A 17,526-nucleotide genomic window follows, 5' to 3' on the forward strand; every position below is an offset into this window, starting at 1 on the left:
TTAATGAGGGCTGCGATCACACCAGCAGATCTTGAACAGCATTTTACTGAAGCAAAATGGAACAGAACATATCGGGGTGCCTTGAACGCCATAAGGGAAAGAATAATTTCCAGAAATTCTGTTTGTTGTGTGTGTGTGCAAGTCTGTATTGCATCAACATGTGCAAAGCATTTCTGTGAGGGCCAAGTACAAACAGGAAAACGAACCTTGTAAAAAGCCCGAGTTAATGATACTACACGCTCATGGCTCTTAACTCCTCACCGGGACGGAGCACGCCTTATTCAGGGTTTTGCTCCTGTGAACTGGACGAGTAAATGGACGGGTTGTGCGTGTACATGACGGGTGGGTGACTAGGATGAATGCCGGGATAAGGGAGCGGACAGCGAATGGACGTTATTTCGATGAAGGCAACGAGATCTACAGACTAAGTCCGTGTAGGGCGCGCTGAGCCTGAGGTATCCGAGGGGTCCCCGGACAGTGCAGATGGACAAAGAGGTAGAAGTCGCGGCGGATGCAGGCTGGGAAGCTGGGGCCGTCCGCTGGGGCCGTCCACGCAGCAACACGGGGCTGGCGGGGCCGAGCTCAGGAGGTAGGGAGACGCAGGCGCCCCCACGCCAGATCCCTCACCTCACGGCCGCGGCGCCCCCGGAAGCCCCGCCCCGCGGCGTCCTGCGGGCCACGCCCCCGAGCGCGGTCGCGGAGGGCCCGGGTTCTCGCGGCCACAGAGGTCTCCGGCTGGAGCGGCCGGAAGTGCGCGGGGGCGCCCGCGCGGCCTCCGTGGGCCTCGTCCGGGTCGGTTCCCGGCTCCTGGCTCGGCTGAGGGACCCCGGACCTTCTGTGTCGGGCTGGCTGGAGCGGCGTAAGCGCCGCTCGGTGGCTGAAGTTGACTCCCTTTCCACGTCTGCGTCCTCTCCGGCCGGCTGCCCTGTCCTGAGGCGTCGTAGGGAACGTGGCCGTGCGTCAGCTCAGCCTTCCCCTTCCCGACTGTGGTTGCGGCGCCTGCGTCATCCTCTTTGCCTCAGGCTGGGTGAGAGGTGCCGACCCCAGAGGACGCCGCTGGGTCGGGCAAACCCGGAGGGGGGCGAGAAACGAGTCTGGATCCGAGTTTGCAAGCTGAGCCTCAAAGGAAAACAGAAGCTGCAGCCCGGTCCTGCCCTCACCGCCCTTGGAGGGCGGCTGAGTCGGGACCGAGGGCTTCCGCGCCCTGAGCTGGGAGAAGCCTGTGGAGGAGAGGAGCAAAGCATCTCCGCGGGCCCGGGGGAAGGAGCGCGGCTGGGAACGGCCTGGGGTCACACGCGTCGCGGGGAGGCCGGCCGGCCAGCGGGCCCCAGCTCCTCGGCTCCGGGCTGACGCGCCCACGTCCTCAGGCTGTGCCACTGCTCCCAACGCCACAAAGACGCTTCAGGAGGAGGCGGCGTGCGCCATCTGCCTCGATTACTTCACGGACCGTGTCCATCGGCTGCGGGCACAACTTCTGCCGAGTGTGTGTAACCCAGCTGTGGGGCAAGGAGGACGACGATGTGGAGGGGGCCATCGGCGGACGGGACAACTCTATTCGAGAGGTTTTGTGCCAGCGTAATGGTGATGAGGCAGCGTTCCAGGACCAAGAAGACGATGAACTCTGGGTTGGTGACGGTGGGGTCAGGAATCGGGACAATATGGACTATGTGTGGGACCCGGAGGAAGAAGAGGAAGACCGGCACTATTACCTGGGAGGCTTGAGACATGACCTGAGAATTGACGTCTACTCAGAAGAGACATTGGAAGAATACAACGAAGACGACCAAGAGCTGTATCCTGACACCCATCTGCCTCCTCCCACCCGTCCACGTCAGTTCACCTGCCCCCAGTGCCGAAAGAGCTTTACCCGTCGCAGCTTTCGTCCCAACTTGCAGCTGGCCAACATGGTGCAGATAATTCGCCAAATGTGCCCCACTCCTTATCAAGGAAGCCGGGGGAATGAACAGGGCATCTGCTCTAAACACCAGGAAGCCCTGAAGCTCTTCTGCGAGGTAGATAAAGAGGCCATCTGTGTGGTGTGCCGAGAATCCAGGAGCCACAAACAGCACAGCGTGGTGCCATTGGAGGAGGTGGTGCAGGAGTCCAAGGTGAGAGGCAGGAGGAAAAGGCGCTGAGGGGTTGAAGGGAGTGGAGAGAAAACAAGGGGAGCTGGGAGAGATAGGTACTCACTAGTTGAACCTTTTTTTTTTTTTCTTTGTGAGATGAGTGCACAGTAGTGGAGAGACATGGGCATATGTCCACCAAGGAGACAAATTGTTCGAGGCTGTTCAGCTTCCCCAGGAGAAACTGAGCAAAAACACAACAGTCACTAGAAGCTGACTACTTTTGTTATTCCCTTTCAATCTGACTCTATGTAACATATCCCTAGTACTTAATTTCCCTCTGTTGAGTCCTGAGTCTGTACCTAACACCAAGACTCCAGGACCCGTAACACATAGGAATGGAAAGCCATAGTACTTGAAGATAATATGACATTTGGAATCTCAGAGCACAGTGTCAAAACATGACTGGGGAAGAAACACACACACACACCAAAAAACAGATGACTGTATTGGTAGGGTGAAATGCTAGGTGTGAGTCCTGTACTGACAAGTGCAACTGGCCTTACCCCCTTCCCAAAGTCTGAGGTTGCTTCCTCATGTTCAGTATGGTTAGTTTTCCCTATAGAGGGAGACAGGCAAAAATTCATCTTTTTGATGGATCAGAATAAACCTCATGTCCTGATCACTCTCCTTTCCTGTATTTTATTACAGTGAAAGGAGTGAGGAATTTAGTTCAGGTGACCTAGCTCTGCCACTTACTGTCTAATCTTGGGGAGGTCCCTACCTCTTGGCTTTACTTTTCTCCCAGGTTTAAGATTAAGAGATCATGTATGTGAAAGTATTTTATAAGCCATAAAGCACTAAACAGATATCTGCTTTTTTTTTTTTTTTAACTTGATTTTCCTCTAACTCGTCTTTTTTTCTTTGAGTTCTGATTTGGTAAATACAGTGCTTTCCTGATCTGAGGATTACCGAGTTGTCTCAATGACAGCCTGAATATGGTCTTCCTTACCAAAAGCCTAGGTGAAAGTGAGTCCTAGCAGTAGCCAAAGAAGGGAGAGGATGTCTCAGGCCCATAAGTCTTATCCTGGATAGTCATTAGCAGCTGCTCACATCTCAGGGTGCTTTATAGTTTACAAAATCTATTTCCTCATGTTCTCCTATAGCAGTGGTTTTTAAATTGTGGGTGTTGACCAATTAGTGGGTCTTAAAATAAATGGGTCATGCCCAGCATTATTTTAAAATTAAACAAAACATCAGAGTGCATGGAACAAAACCAAGGTAAACACTGTCTTAGGAAATTTTCAAACTATATGTGCATGTATGTGTACCTGGTCTGAGAGTAAAATGTATTGCTTACTCTGGGTTTCAGTCAAAACATAAACAGAACATTGTCCTAAAGCATCGTAAGTTAGCTATTATCATCGTCCTACAAGTAAGATGCAAATCTTAACTACAAATTACTGCTAATTTCATATGAGCCTGACTTTAAGGACACACTCTAGCACCATGCTTTCCCCAGGATAACAAAGTTTGCCTCCAGGAGAAACTGTGTCCTATACTTCTGGGGTTTAGTATACTGAAGTTGAAGTAAGAAGGTAACCTTTCATTCCTCTGTTAGAACTTTTTGTAAGGATTCTCAAACTGAAATTTTAATTGAAAGCCAACTTAGCCAGGAGATTGTTTTTTCTTTTCTTTTCTTTTTGTATATTTTTTATTGGAGTTCACTTTGCCAACATATAGTGTTGGCACACACCCAGTGCTCATCCCATCAAGTGCCCCCCTCAGTGCCCATCACCCAGTCATCCCGTCTACCCGCCCACGTCCCTTTCCACTACCCCTTGTTCGTTTCCCAGAGTTAGGTGTCTCTCATGTTCTGTCTCCCTGACTGATATTTCCCATTCATATTCTCTCCTTCCCCTTTATTCCCTTTCACTATTTTTTATATTCCTCAAATGAATGAGACCATAAGGAGATTGTTTTTTCAACTGGGGAAGCCAGATGACACTCATTTGAAACTTGAGAAGTTACTTAATAAAGCACACCAGTAAATATAAACACCAAAACCAAGTAGAACAAATTGGAGATAATCCCTTTCAAAATATAGAATATTTAAAAAGAAATAAAACTTTTATTTTTAAACATACACCAGAAATTAGGTAGATGGTATTGCCAAACATAGGAATTACACTGCAGAGGTAAAAACTTTTACGTATGTATAAACTTAGTAATTCATGACATAGTTTTGTTACTGCCTTTCATTGGTCAACAGATACATTACAGTAGTATAACTTAGAATTTTACTGAATAAAACTCATAATAATAGTTAAAATTATAAGGAACCAATTTGGTATAATGATTTATTTAATGTTAAGCATTAGCCATCACACGGTTCTGGTTACAAAAAATTCTCGTCAGCTACCAATTCAACACTTTTTTTAATCTATTTTGGAGGTGAGCAGGCTTTTTAATTTTAGGGACTGAGTAGGGGGTTGTTACTCAAATTCTTAAGGAGTAGTCCGTGATTTTCAGGAATAGGAGAGAAAGGCATTTTCTCCCTCCACAAATTATATTAGCATTGCAGGTATGGGAATTTATAGTTTATAACATTATATTTAGTGTTATAATGTTAAAAATAAAAAGTATTTCCTAAGAAATAAAGTTGTTTAGAACTCTTTGGCTGGTGGGAATACAAAGATAGAACAAGAAGCATTCAGAGTAAGGCCTATAATTAATGAGGTATGACAGGCTGGGTAGCCATAGATGTTTACTGTGGGTATAGTGCTATTTATACTGCTATTTTTATAATATATCCAAGACGATTAATGTTGTTTTGAGGTTAATATTCTTTTAAAGTTTAATTTTGTATAAAAAGAGGCTTTTTAGCTCTGAAAAACTTATTTACATCTTCCATTTTGTCCATCCCATGAGAGTTCATCTTGACTCTGAAATTCAAGCTAGAATCAGAGGATTATGAAAGTAAGATCATTTAGATTTGACCAAGGACACCATTAAATGGTGTCAGGTTTTAGGCAGCAGATGGATGTATAAAAAAGAAATGAACAACGATTTCACTTCTTGGGGCACAGGCATAACTGGATGCCTGTACTTCTCTGCCACCAATAAAATCATTCATCGTTTGGCAAGAAGGACCAGATGCTTCCATAATCAATACTCCTCCTTTTTCTGTTTTCTCCTTTGAGGTAGCTAGAGATGGCAACCAAAAAAAATTGTTAAGGCTTTTATCAAATATACATTCACATTATGATGCAGAAGATAGGGTCAACTTCTTCAGTTGAGTTACCTGAAAATGTTGGGCAGTGACACCATGCCAAACACTGTTAAATTTATGACATAAAAACAGTGGCATATTCTGCAAAGCACAATTCTCTGCAGCTTTAAGACTGGACAGTATTGGAATACTAACAGCAATCTTCAAAGGCTATGAAAGCATAATATTAAATAGCCCTTCTAACTGCAAGGGAGAAAAAAATGGAGAAACTTGCGAAGTGTTGCATTCCAAGTGCCGCCACAACGTTGAGAGCAAATTGAGGAATTCCAGACTTTGTTCATCTACTTCTATAATCTTAACTCTGAATTAATGACTGAGTATATGAAAACTCAGGTTTTAAAAACATTAGCTCATCCTTCTTTGCTTAGTTGAGAAGAATATCCTGATAAAAATGTGCTTTGCTTATGTTTGAAATAGGCTTTAAAAACTGTGAGTGTGCTGGTTTCATAAGCCTAATACTTGTTCACTAAAGACAGTATTTTTGAAGCTATAGCAAATGAACTGATGGAGGAAAAAAAGGTATATACATTGGTAGTGCTACAGCAGTGGAATGCTTTCGACCTTGGTTTTTGGCAAAGAAACTAAAGAAAACTGTATTTAAGTTGTACTGTAGCCATCACCACCAAGCATCAACTTCCATCAATAGGCCAGTAATCTACTGGAAATCCTCACCTTGCTGTCAGCGTAACCCTGGTTTGATCCCAGTTTGCCTTGATTTTTGAAGATCAGTTTAGAATGCCTTTGAGAGTATTTTCTCCTACAAACTGAGGTTCCTTGGTTGTCAAAGAACTGTATTCAGCTGAATTTATGGACAGAACTGATTTTGGAACGCCAATGACAAAATAACCCTCTGATTTTGGAACATCATCTAAAGAGAATCTATACTTTAAAATTTAAAAAATTAGAACTCAGCAGAATTTAATTGAAGCTTAAGATACCATGACCATGAAATGTCAAAAAGCAGGCACCAACATCACTGCTTGTTACGAAAAACTTTAAGCAAGATTTGCCAGAAATCCAGCTACCATAGCAAACTCATACTAAATATGTCTAATTTGCTTGGCCAATCTTTCAAGGACTAGATTGACTAGATCATAAATGTTATTGCAAAAAAAAAAAAACTTAAATAGCCAGAGCTATTTTGGGTTACTGTTCTTAAAACCTACTTGTGGTGTTTTAAGAAAGAATGTTTTCACTGATATTTTGTTCTCACTTAAAGAATTTCAAGAGGAGTATGCAGAACTCAAAGTCTGATTGTTTTGACTAGAAACTTCCATATAAGTACTCTATAGAGAAACTGGGATGTAAAATGTCTAAACAGATGAGAAGAGTTTATTCCATTTTCTCTTTACATCTTAAAAGCTCTTATGGGGGGGTATACATCTAGCTGCGGGGAGAAAACAATACAAGATTATTGTAAAAGCCGCTTGTGTTTTGTTACATCTTATATATCACCAAGGAAAGAAAAGTTAAAGCTTAACAGTAACATGGTTATCACATCTTCTGAATAAATTTTGCCTTCCAAAATTATCATTGCTTTGATACTTAATTGTGAAATTTTAAATAACACTGAAGGTGACAGAATGTGAAATTTTTTAGGTGTATGAAAAGTAGAGGTATGCGTTACAGAAACATTGAGAAAAACTGGTATATCCACATTCACCAGATTCTAATGTTTATTGAATATTTTTCCTACTAGGTTCAGCTGTTGACTGCTGTATCACAAGTCAGAGTGTTTAAACTTGCTACTCGCTGTTCCTGTGGGTGTACCTGGGACCTCATCTTTACACAGACTTGCTACACATCTGAAATCCTCACCTCCAATTGCACTATGACCTTAGCTCTTAGCCTTCTAGTGTAGTCAAACACACTCCAATTATACCTGCCCTTCGGTTTTATGGAGGCCACAGTTCCACTGATTGCTAATTTTCTTCCTTCTCAATTTAACAGACATTTGCTGGCCCTAATTATTATCTCACTGAGCCTGGACCTTATGAGTACTCTTGGCTTTAAGAACTTCCATGCTGTAGTCTAGACCAGTGTTTTTCAGCCTCAGCACTACTGACATTTTGAGTAAGGTAATCCTTTGCAGGGGGTGGGGGGGCATCCTGTGCATTGCAGGATGGCTCACAGCATCCTTGGATAGAGTAAGATGGAAGTCAGATGTAAGTAGCACCTCTCCACCAGCTGTGAAAACCACAAACGTCTCCCAGCATTTCCAGATGTCTTGTGGAGAGGGTTGAGAGGAGCAAAATCACCCATGTTTGAGAATCATTAGTCTAGACTCAGGGTTAGTGGTCAAATCCACAGATGTGCCATTACCAGCTTTATTTATGCCCTATAGCCAGTGACTGAGACCTAGGTGTTTAAAAGTGTTCAATGGAAGAATAGCTCCACCTAGCTAGAACCTTATTAAATGCAGTCTTAGTAAATGGATTAATTGATAGGACTCCTACTTCTCTGAGCTCTTGGCAGGCAGGTGTCAGAGTCAGCAAACCTTTTTTTAAACCAGAGCTGCCTGTCACTGCCATTTGGGGGAAAAGGACTATGACAGATAAAGCAGTATATGAAATGAAGATCTAGAAATGAATGATGAGTAAGAAAAGGAAATCAGCAAACATCAGTTCCAGCAGGGTCATAGAGCAGTTATTTTTTTTGCTTTGGTTTTTAAGCATTATGCAAAACTTATAAAACCAGAGCCTGTCTGCTCCTGTTAGAGTGGGGTAGTCCTGGGTTAATACATATAACATCAGCCCCTAAAGCACTTCCTTGAAACCTAAGTCTCCTCTGCCACTGGCCTCTATGCCATGCCTCCAGAAACCTTTACAGGACCTACAGATTCTATGCTATTTCCCAATCCCTGACCCACTCTGAAAGTTACCCTGTAACAGTGAAGTTATTACAAACATTTATTGACTGATAAAATAGGATAACAAAAAGGGGGACACAAGACAGCCTGCCATACCAGGTCTAAAAGGACTTTGCAACAACGGAAGTGTTCTAAATCTGCTGTTTGATATAGTAGGTACCACTAGCTACATATGGCTTGAGCTCTTGAAATATGCCTAATGCAATATGGAACTGAATTTTTCATCGTATTTAATTTTAATTAATTTGAAATAGCCATATATGACTGGTGGCTGTCAAATCACATTTAATTGTACAGTTCCACAGAAACAAGGCAGGTTGAATTCTGATCCTTTCTAGGATTCCCAGGAGTAGAACAAAGTCTGAAGGGGAAAATGAAAAAGCAATGAGACAACTCTCTTTTCCCAATCGAGAGGTAGGCTCTGGGATCCCTGGGTGACTCTGCGGTTTAGTGCCCGCCTTCAGTCCAGGGCGTGATCCTGGAGTTCCGGGGTCCAGTCCCATGTCGGGCTCCCTGCATGGGGCCTGCTTCTCCCTCTGCCTGTGTCTCTGCCTCTCTCTCTGTCCTCTCTCTCTGTCTCTCATGAATAAATAAATAAAATCTTTAAAAAAAGAGAGAGGTAAGCTCAAAGGTGGTATTTTTAGGCAAGAAGAAAATATTTAAAAGAAGGCCTTCTTGTATTTTTTTTTTAAATCTGACTAAAACAGTCTTGAACTAGCTCTACTTGTGATTCATGTGGATCACATGTGGGAAATATGATAGGGGAGAATTCTAATAGGAAAAAGCTAAAAAACAAGCTGCATTACCCTCTTCCCAGAAAAAGAGCCAGGCTGGGGCCTCAAAATAGGAGGAATATAAGTATAAATAATTAGTTATTTGGTTCCTGACTTTTTGACAATGGGATATGGGGGAAAATCTAGCATTAAAGTAGGTTAATGGGTTCTTCCCTTTCTCCTCTCACACCTAAATCCTGACAGAGGGTGGTGGTAGAGAGATCATGGAGTCCTAGAAAGGAAAGCAGTTTGCTAGCAGTGATAATGAGAAAAGAGAAAGTGAGAGGTTGTAGGAATAACAGGACTGAAAAGGAGGAGACTGTGAGAGCTAAAAGTGGTGACAAACTTAACTTTTAATGATACAGTCTTTGCCCACAAACCAGAGTCCTCAGAAGTACAGAACGAGAACCCTGGGTATGGGGAAACAGCTCATCTAAGCATATGAGTTGTAGGAAGAGATGTGACAGTAGACAAGCAAAGGAAGAAAATGGCTCTCTTGGCTCTCTAAGTTACTACTCTTCTCCCACCTCTATCCCTCCCAAAGGAGGAAGAAAATGGCCTTAAATAGATTTGAACTAGAAATAGCCTTAACAAACAAGGAGGGGCTTATTCTTCCATAGCTACTGAAGTTCATGCTTACGCCTTCATAATCTTTTACTTCATCCTAAAGGACTCAGATGCAGAGTTGGTCAGAGACTTCTGATTGACAATTCCACTTGGTACCCAGCAGGGCCCCACAAAGATGAAGGACCAAGGTCACCTGGAAGAGGATCCCAAGAGGTCACACCCCCTTTTAATCTGCCATTTCCTAAGTACATAGAATCCTCTCCTCCTCTACCAAAGGACGGAATTTCTCAACAAGCTCTGGCTATTTAACCTGAGTATGAGCAGGAAGGATTATTTCCTCTTCAGCCCTCTTATCTTGTGGTAAGTTGGCCAACCTCATAGTTCCGTTTCAACATATTAGAATATGTTCTATCAATAGAACATATATCAAATTCTCTTCCAGGTAAAAAGTTGAAAAAAGGCACCTTGTGTCACCTCTTGTTTCTCCCTACCACCTAATGCTGTTTTAAATCTTTTAACGAGCCAGAGGCTTGCATTCTCCTAGCATATCTTATAATTCTACCTGGACTACGGTCCATACCTGCCTGGATCATGCCCACCTCCACAATCTTCGACTGCTTACCTGCTGAAGCACTGAAGGCCCGGGGGGAATCCTACAGTCCATCTCCCAGGGAAAACCCAACAGAGTTCCTTAGCAGTTTTCCAGGGGACTGTTAGAAAATCTGACTGCAGATTCCTGCCTAAGATGGACACTAAATATTTACTAAGAAACATAAACGATATGTGATTTCTTTGTAACATCTGTTTCTGGCATTGATTTAATATCATATCCCACCTCACCAGGATAATGGAACAGGACCTACAAGAAGAACAGAACTTTCTGTTTCCTTCCAACCTTTTTGAGCTTAATTCTCTCTGGCATCTCAGGCATGCCATCCCTGCCCCTAGCTATACCCAAAGTGTCCCCAGAGTCAGGGTCAGGCCTCCCTCAATTCATGAATACCCCTCAGTGGTTTTGTGGCTTGCCAGAATCTTCTCCAAGAGAGGAGACCAGGTAGTGGTGATTGGAGAAAAACTCCGAGGTGGAAAAGCCCAAATCCTACAGTCTGGTCATCTGGGAAGTCCACTATATTCCATTTCTCCCTCTCCTCTGCTGACATTGCCAGATGGGTATTGGTGGGCTCCAGGGGAAAACCCGAAATCCCCCCCTTGGCCCCACAGGAGGGGGCACTGCCAGGGGCCAGTACAGGGAGACGCCCATGGAATTGCGGGAGGCCAAAGACACCTACAGAAATCTTGGTCTCTGTGGCCAGAGGACTCCGGGAAAGGGCTGTGCAGAGGTGAGCCTGGGGAGGAAGAGGCTAGCCGAGGAACGGCCCCCTTCTGGAAAGGGGCCTGGTGGTGACGACAGGTCGTGTCCTTGAGCATGCGTGAGAGACCTGGGAGGCTTGTTTTAAACCTGTCCTCTGGGCCCTCTTTCAGAGATGTTGATTCCACAGGGGCTCCTTAGCAAAATTCAAGAATACAGAGGACCAAATGAGATTTCTCGAGAGGAGTAAATATAATATGATTAACCAAGGATCTCTTGGGTGAAGGCAGAAGATGAAGGAACGTGTATTCTTGAACTAAGAGGAAATCCTCTGCATGTACAGGCCAACACAGGGGAGTGTTTGCTCTGTGCATTTCCACAGCGTGGAAATCTCTCACCTCTCCATTTGTCGCAACCGCCCAGGGCACTGGGATGACCCGAGCTATGAACAGTGAACTGGATACTGGTGTGGGTGAAAGTAAGGGTCTCCCATGACCAAAACAGGTCAGGGTTGGGGTCGACTTCGAGTTTAGTGTTAGAAGAAAAAGCTAATTGGGGGTGCTACGGAGGCATTTAAATGACCTTCGCAACTGGAGCCCCTGAAGCCTAGTCAGAACAGCAACCACCCTGAGGAGCCATGTTCTTTCCCCCGCCTGCTGGCCCTCTGTCAGCTGCCCCTCACGTCTATCTCACTGTTCGGTTTTCAGCACTTCCAACACCTCCAGGACATTTTGCACTGAGCATCCCTGCCCCCAGAACCTTATCGTCCCATGTATCCACAGGGCTGTCTCCTTCTTCCTATCTTTGCTCCAATTTCCTTCCCCCTCACTCCATCAAATGTAAACTCCAAAAAAAACCTGGTCCTCACCCCCCTCTTGCTCACAGCTGTATCCCTCAAGACCTAAAACAGGGCCTGGTACCCAAGAGGTGCTAAGTTTGCCTGCATTTATTCTGCCAAGCATTGTTCTGGGCCCTTTACCTATCATAACTCATTTACTCTTTTCAACACCATTTTGGGTGGGTACTATTATTTCCAACCTCATTTCACAGATATGAAACTAAAATTAATACATGTTACAAACAGAAAATAAATACAATACTTATTATGTATAATCCCCTCCCCCTTATTTTGCTTAGATGATAGCGAATGGTACCACCCTGGTCTGACTCTCTCCCTTCAAAAAATGTGTGACAGGAGCGCTGCCTGCCAGCACCGTCTCTCAGGTATCAAGGAGGCACTACATATTCACGTACCATGCGGCTAAATAGGAGGCCGGTAGGCAACCTGGGAACCCTGATCCACGGTGTCCCAGGCAGGGGGAACCTCCTTAGGGGCACGCCTGGGCTCCCCAGACCCGCAGACCTGCCTGAGAGGCGGTGAGGCTCAGAGCCCGCTTTCACTCGAGAGCCTTAAGTCAGAACCCGGAGGCCTTTGCCCTCGGGGTCTCTCCGTCTCGGCGTCGGCTCTCCGCGCTCCTGCCCAGGTGGGAGCCGGGGACGGACATGCAGCCCACGGGCCGATTGTTCGTTCCTCCCCGGTTTTCCGCTCCGTAACCTGTTCCTGTGTTTACTTCTGCCTGGACTAGGTCCTTCCGGACAGGGAGTGCCTCAGCCAATTCCCTCGAAGCAAAAACCTCTCCAGGGAGGAGTTGCCCTCCGCGAAGGGAATCAGTCAGAGTTTACTAGCTCACCTAAGTACGGTGTATCCCAAAAACTGAATACCATGTTTCTCATATTCCTTACCGTTACTCGCAGTTCTCACCTCGAAATTGAGCTCCCTCAGCCCGGCCCTCCAGACCAAGCGGAAAAGGCGGGGCTCGCGCTGTGCCACCTGGGGGCAGGGAAGGCGCCGGACGGTCCTTCCGGGAACATGCTGTCTGTGCCCGCCCCCTCTTCGTGTTATACATCACGCCTCAGTGGAGTTTGAGGGGCCTTTTTAAACACCTGGTGGAGTTGGTTTCAGAACGACTTGGCATGGCACTGCCAAATTATGTTGCATGGCGGAGGTGACCGTGAAGTTTTGCCATTTCATCTCGCCTTTTGACTTACGTGGCGCCGCCATCTTAAACAGGAGTCAATAACGGGGGCCGCCATTTTTGCTCGAACGGGAGGGTATTTCCGGTTCCGGCGGGGACCTTTTCCTTCTTTTCCTCTGGAGGGCATTGTCGGGAGCGGCTGTGCTGCTAGTCTTTCTGAACTATCCATCTCCATCCTTGTCGCCGCGGCGACACTCGCTCTCGCCGCCGCTATGACTGAGCAGATGACACTTCGTGGCACCCTCAAGGGCCATAATGGCTGGGTGACTCAGATCGCCACCACTCCCCAGTTCCCAGACATGATACTGTCTGCTTCTCGAGGTACGGGCTAATGTGCGGGGCAAAGGATTGAGGGATAAGTGGGTTGCGCGTGTCGCTTGGCATCTTGGAATACTCCGTCCGGGTGTGAGTTGGGGCATGCGGACCCGGGCCTCGGCCTCAGCTTGGATAAACCCGCGAACCATCCCCGCTTGGCAGAGACGGAGACCTAGGTCAGCTCGTGGTCGCCAGGAGGATTGCAGGGTTGGGGTTTTATTTCTTGCCCATCTTCTCGCAGATGTGTGTAGCTGAGTGTGCTCAGGAGATACGGGGTCGGGCGGAGCGGTGATGATGCCAACATGCCATCTGAGTGCCTGTGCTGAGAACCAGAGGCTGTTTCTGAGCTCCGGCCCGTGCTTAGTGGGTAGTGGATAGACTGCAAGAACTCCCCTCGTTTCTTTTCATTCACTGAACCTGGCAGCATTCGGAGGCTTCTTGTGCCTTTTGCTGGCCCCCACACTATTAAAAAAATAGTCTGAGGCTAGGATCATGTTTGGAGAGTAATTGGAAAGCTTGTTGTTACTAACACGTTTCAGTGAAAGCATCCAGTCGGGTAGGATGTAAAGCAATTTTTCCGAATCCAGCCATTAATTATTGTAGGAATCCCACAGCCAAGCAGCAGTATTTATGCTTTTTCACCTCAGATCAGACTCCAAGATGTTGAATTGATCTGTCAGAAAGGGGCGTCCATAATATGCTAAAGTTCTGCACACCAGAGTTTAATTTTCGTGGCATTGCTTAGTTCTACTTGAATCTTTTTTGAATAGCCAATCACCTTGGCCTTGACTAGTAACAGCCCTCACCCTGTAGTTCTTCCCCCTTGAGAGTCCTTAATTTGTTACTTTTAAGTCCACCGGTGACACTGAGGGATCCTGGATTATCCAGTAGGTCAGCAAGTGGGCTGTTAACTCACTGGGTTTTCTTTTTTACCTCTCCTTAGATAAGACGATCATCATGTGGAAGCTGACTAGGGATGAGACTAACTATGGCATCCCACAGCGTGCTCTTCGGGGTCATTCCCACTTTGTTAGTGATGTGGTCATCTCCTCAGATGGCCAGTTTGCCCTCTCAGGCTCCTGGGATGGAACCCTTCGTCTCTGGGATCTCACAACGCAAGTAGCTGCTCATTTAACTCTGGGACACTGGGCAAAGGCTAGGCAAAAATGAGGTAGATGCTGTTGGGCGGTGGTTTCCAAGGGAGATTGAGGTTCATTGTGGGTACTTAAGGCAAGAAAGTACCTAGAAAAGGTAGTTGGGATTGTTTGGCTTCTGTCCTTGCTGGTTTAATTAGTTATGCAGAATTGTTAGAGGAGTGGGCTGGTTGAGTTTTACCACATATTGTGGTTGGGAGTAGGCAAGTGTTGAACATGTTTTATCTTGGGAGCTCAGTACTTGGATGGCCGGGCATAATGAGCATCCCAGTGATGACAGATGACATTGTCAGCCAATCCCTACGTGGGAGTGAGGACATGTCCTGCAATTCTGAAGGGATACTCTCACATATGCTCAACCATGGGCCTGTTGTGATCAGACCCATGTCCAGGGTCATGTGAGTAATGGCAGCTCCAGTGAGACAGGAACAGACCAGGGAAACATTCTGATGTGTTTGAGGCATCTAGAGACTGACCACGTCCTCCTCCTCAGGGGTACCACCACACGCAGATTTGTAGGGCATACCAAGGATGTGCTGAGTGTGGCCTTCTCCTCCGACAACCGGCAAATTGTTTCTGGGTCGCGAGATAAAACTATCAAGCTGTGGAATACCCTGGGTGTATGCAAGTACACCGTACAGGTAACTGAAGGCACATGTAGAAACTTCTCTCCCACCCTTCTTAACCTTGGCCTTAAGGTGATTTTAAGCCTGGCCTGGACTCTATAAAGGGAGTTCTTGATATTAATGGTTTGGGTTCTAGGGTTGTGAACACTTCCATGTAACTGAGGGAAGGTGAGGTTCTGGTTTCATGGAGACAGGATACTTTCTCTAATTTCTTTTCCATCCTCTGCAGGACGAGAGCCATTCAGAGTGGGTGTCTTGTGTCCGATTTTCACCTAATAGCAGCAATCCCATCATTGTCTCCTGTGGTTGGGACAAGTTGGTCAAGGTGAGCTTGGAGCCAGGGTATAGGGCCTATACCAGCCAGAATGTTCTCCCACTGCCTCTCAGGTGGTCATAGGATCTAAGTTTGAAAGCTTTGTCCCTCGGTTCACTTTTCCTGTTGCACTCTTCTAAGTACAGGCCAGTGGTTTTTGATATTTGGTCTGAAGAAGCTCATGAAGCCCAGTGTCCCTCGTAAAGCAACACATAGAACATTTGTTACCTTTTTTAATCTTGATTGTCCCTTAGGTGACCAAGACAAATTCTTTTTAACATTTTTGTTACTGAGAGAATGAAAAATGGTCACCCTGTCCTGGAATGCTTTTAAATTAAGTAAATCATGCCCTTTTTGTCCTGAGCAGTCCTGACCCCAGTTGGTTCAGAGCCAGATTCTTCACCTTTTACCCCCCACACTTCCAAACCTAGGTATGGAACCTGGCAAACTGCAAGCTGAAGACCAATCACATCGGCCACACAGGCTACTTGAACACCGTGACCGTCTCTCCAGATGGATCTCTCTGTGCTTCTGGAGGGAAGGTATTCAGAAACTGGAAGTTTACTACTCAGTGAGGGACTGTTTTAAAAAGAATACTTAAGATATTGAGGTAGCAACCAAGAATAAATATCTCTTAAGATTGCTTCCTGGAAATGACAGAGATAAGGCATACTGTTTTAAAGAAAAAGATTGTTTTCAGTAAAGCTGGTTTCTTGAAACTGTTCTTTTCAGAACTGATTTAGAAGTTGTCAGAGACATCGTAGGGTTGGTGAGGTGCCCTGCATTAAAGGAAAGGCATTCAGAGATAAATATTGGTATTTGAATCATTCATTAGCTTTTGGGAAGTTTGCAGGGGAAAGGGGACTGTTAAGTAATAAAAGAATTTTTGAGGCAGTTGAGATTAACAACTGCAATGGGTTTCATATTGCCCTGACTCACCTTTCCTGTCTTCCCAGGATGGCCAAGCCATGCTGTGGGATCTCAATGAAGGCAAGCACCTTTATACACTTGATGGTGGAGACATCATCAATGCCCTATGCTTCAGTCCTAACCGATACTGGCTATGTGCTGCCACGGGCCCCAGCATCAAGATCTGGGTGAGTGTGGGCTACAGTTAAGGCTGAACACCTGGCTGTACTGAGTCCTGGTAATGTTGTGATTTCCTGATCCGTCACTGCTGGGATTTGAGCTTTCTGAATACCTGCTAACCATGTGGCTAGCAGTGGAGATCCAGGAAGAGCAAGGTAACAGCTTTCCAAGATTGGGATCTGCAGTGGTGGCAGACACTTGTCTACTAAGGGGGATGACAACTTACTCAACTTAAGCACAAGTTGATCTAGACTGTTCTGGGAGCAGGGGGAAGGCATTCCTGTATTTTAGGCTGTTCAGTAACATACTCAGCCTCTACTCCCAACTGGATGCCTGTAGCAGAGTCCCTCCTTATCCTGATTTTGCCCATTCCCCAGGACTTGGAAGGCAAGATCATTGTAGATGAACTAAAGCAAGAAGTTATCAGTACCAGCAGCAAGGCAGAGCCACCCCAGTGTACCTCTCTGGCCTGGTCTGCTGATGGCCAGGTAAGTGAGTCTCTGAAGTGACTTGGCTTCTACCTTTTCTCTCTTCCTTTATTCTTGGTGTGTCTTTGCCATAAAGTAAAATGATAAAATTAGCCAGGTTGATTTGGGAGGACCAGATTAACTGTCAGTGAACAGAGTACATGACCTGGCATTGGAAGGAAAATTGATTGATCTAGCAGTGATTAGTTCCCTTCTCTTGGAATACATACCACCTACAACCTGATGGTTCAAGGATTGGTGATCTTAAAAGGCCATCTTTATTACTAGAAATGCAGAGTTCTATGACTCTGACATGACCTGTCGCTGTCCTTTCTCCCTTGCAGACTCTGTTTGCTGGCTACACCGACAACCTGGTGCGTGTGTGGCAGGTGACCATCGGCACCCGCTAGAAATAATGGCAGAACTTTAGGAATAAAACATTGGTTTTCTGACTTGTTTGTTTTTCTCTGATAAGCTACCTTCTAATGCTGTATTGCATCACAACGACTTGTGTCTCAGGTATAAATCCTCTAAGTTTGCAGAAAATGTTCTTTAGGAATAGTAAAACCTCAGTTCTAGCTTTATGACATAAATAATTGAACAGATAATTCCTCAAAGCAGTATTATAAAACACAGTATTTTGAACTCTTAAT

The 17,526-nt window shown here is 45.5% G+C and overlaps 2 protein-coding genes, 1 long non-coding RNA gene and 2 other non-coding genes across 5 annotated transcripts in view; 4 read left to right on the plus strand and 1 right to left on the minus strand.

Annotated features, from left to right (window-relative positions):
• The window catches only part of LOC112912224 (uncharacterized), a 71,549-nt gene extending 58,861 nt beyond the window's left edge, over nucleotides 1-12,688 (minus strand). Inside the window, exon 1 of the long non-coding RNA XR_011995623.1 lies at nucleotides 12,636-12,688. This is a non-coding gene — a long non-coding RNA (uncharacterized lncRNA). The remainder of the gene's footprint in view (nucleotides 1-12,635) is intronic.
• LOC112912211 (uncharacterized) lies at nucleotides 484-10,362 on the plus strand. Its single transcript, XM_025988947.2, is given in 4 exon segments — nucleotides 484-1,108; nucleotides 1,182-1,446; nucleotides 1,448-2,108; nucleotides 7,055-10,362. Coding segments are annotated over 4 exon segments (1,713 nt in total). The 3' UTR covers nucleotides 7,217-10,362.
• A 6-nt stretch (nucleotides 12,689-12,694) lies between the features above and the next one.
• Nucleotides 12,695-17,325, plus strand: RACK1 (receptor for activated C kinase 1). Its single transcript, XM_025988972.2, has 8 exons — nucleotides 12,695-13,230; nucleotides 14,168-14,339; nucleotides 14,872-15,019; nucleotides 15,234-15,329; nucleotides 15,749-15,859; nucleotides 16,274-16,414; nucleotides 16,784-16,894; nucleotides 17,218-17,325. The coding sequence occupies exons 1-8, from the start codon at nucleotides 13,122-13,124 to the stop codon at nucleotides 17,281-17,283; spliced, it is 954 nt and encodes a 317-aa protein (XP_025844757.1). The 5' UTR covers nucleotides 12,695-13,121; the 3' UTR covers nucleotides 17,284-17,325.
• On the plus strand, nucleotides 13,507-13,574 carry LOC112912229 (small nucleolar RNA SNORD95). Its single transcript, XR_003233475.1, has one exon. It is a non-coding gene; the product is annotated as a small nucleolar RNA SNORD95 (small nucleolar RNA).
• On the plus strand, nucleotides 14,642-14,720 carry LOC112912228 (small nucleolar RNA SNORD96 family). Its single transcript, XR_003233474.1, has one exon. It is a non-coding gene; the product is annotated as a small nucleolar RNA SNORD96 family (small nucleolar RNA).
• Nucleotides 17,326-17,526: the final 201 nt, after the last annotated feature.

This window comes from Vulpes vulpes, chromosome 12 (assembly GCF_048418805.1).
Source record: "Vulpes vulpes isolate BD-2025 chromosome 12, VulVul3, whole genome shotgun sequence".
NCBI lineage: Eukaryota > Metazoa > Chordata > Mammalia > Carnivora > Canidae > Vulpes > Vulpes vulpes.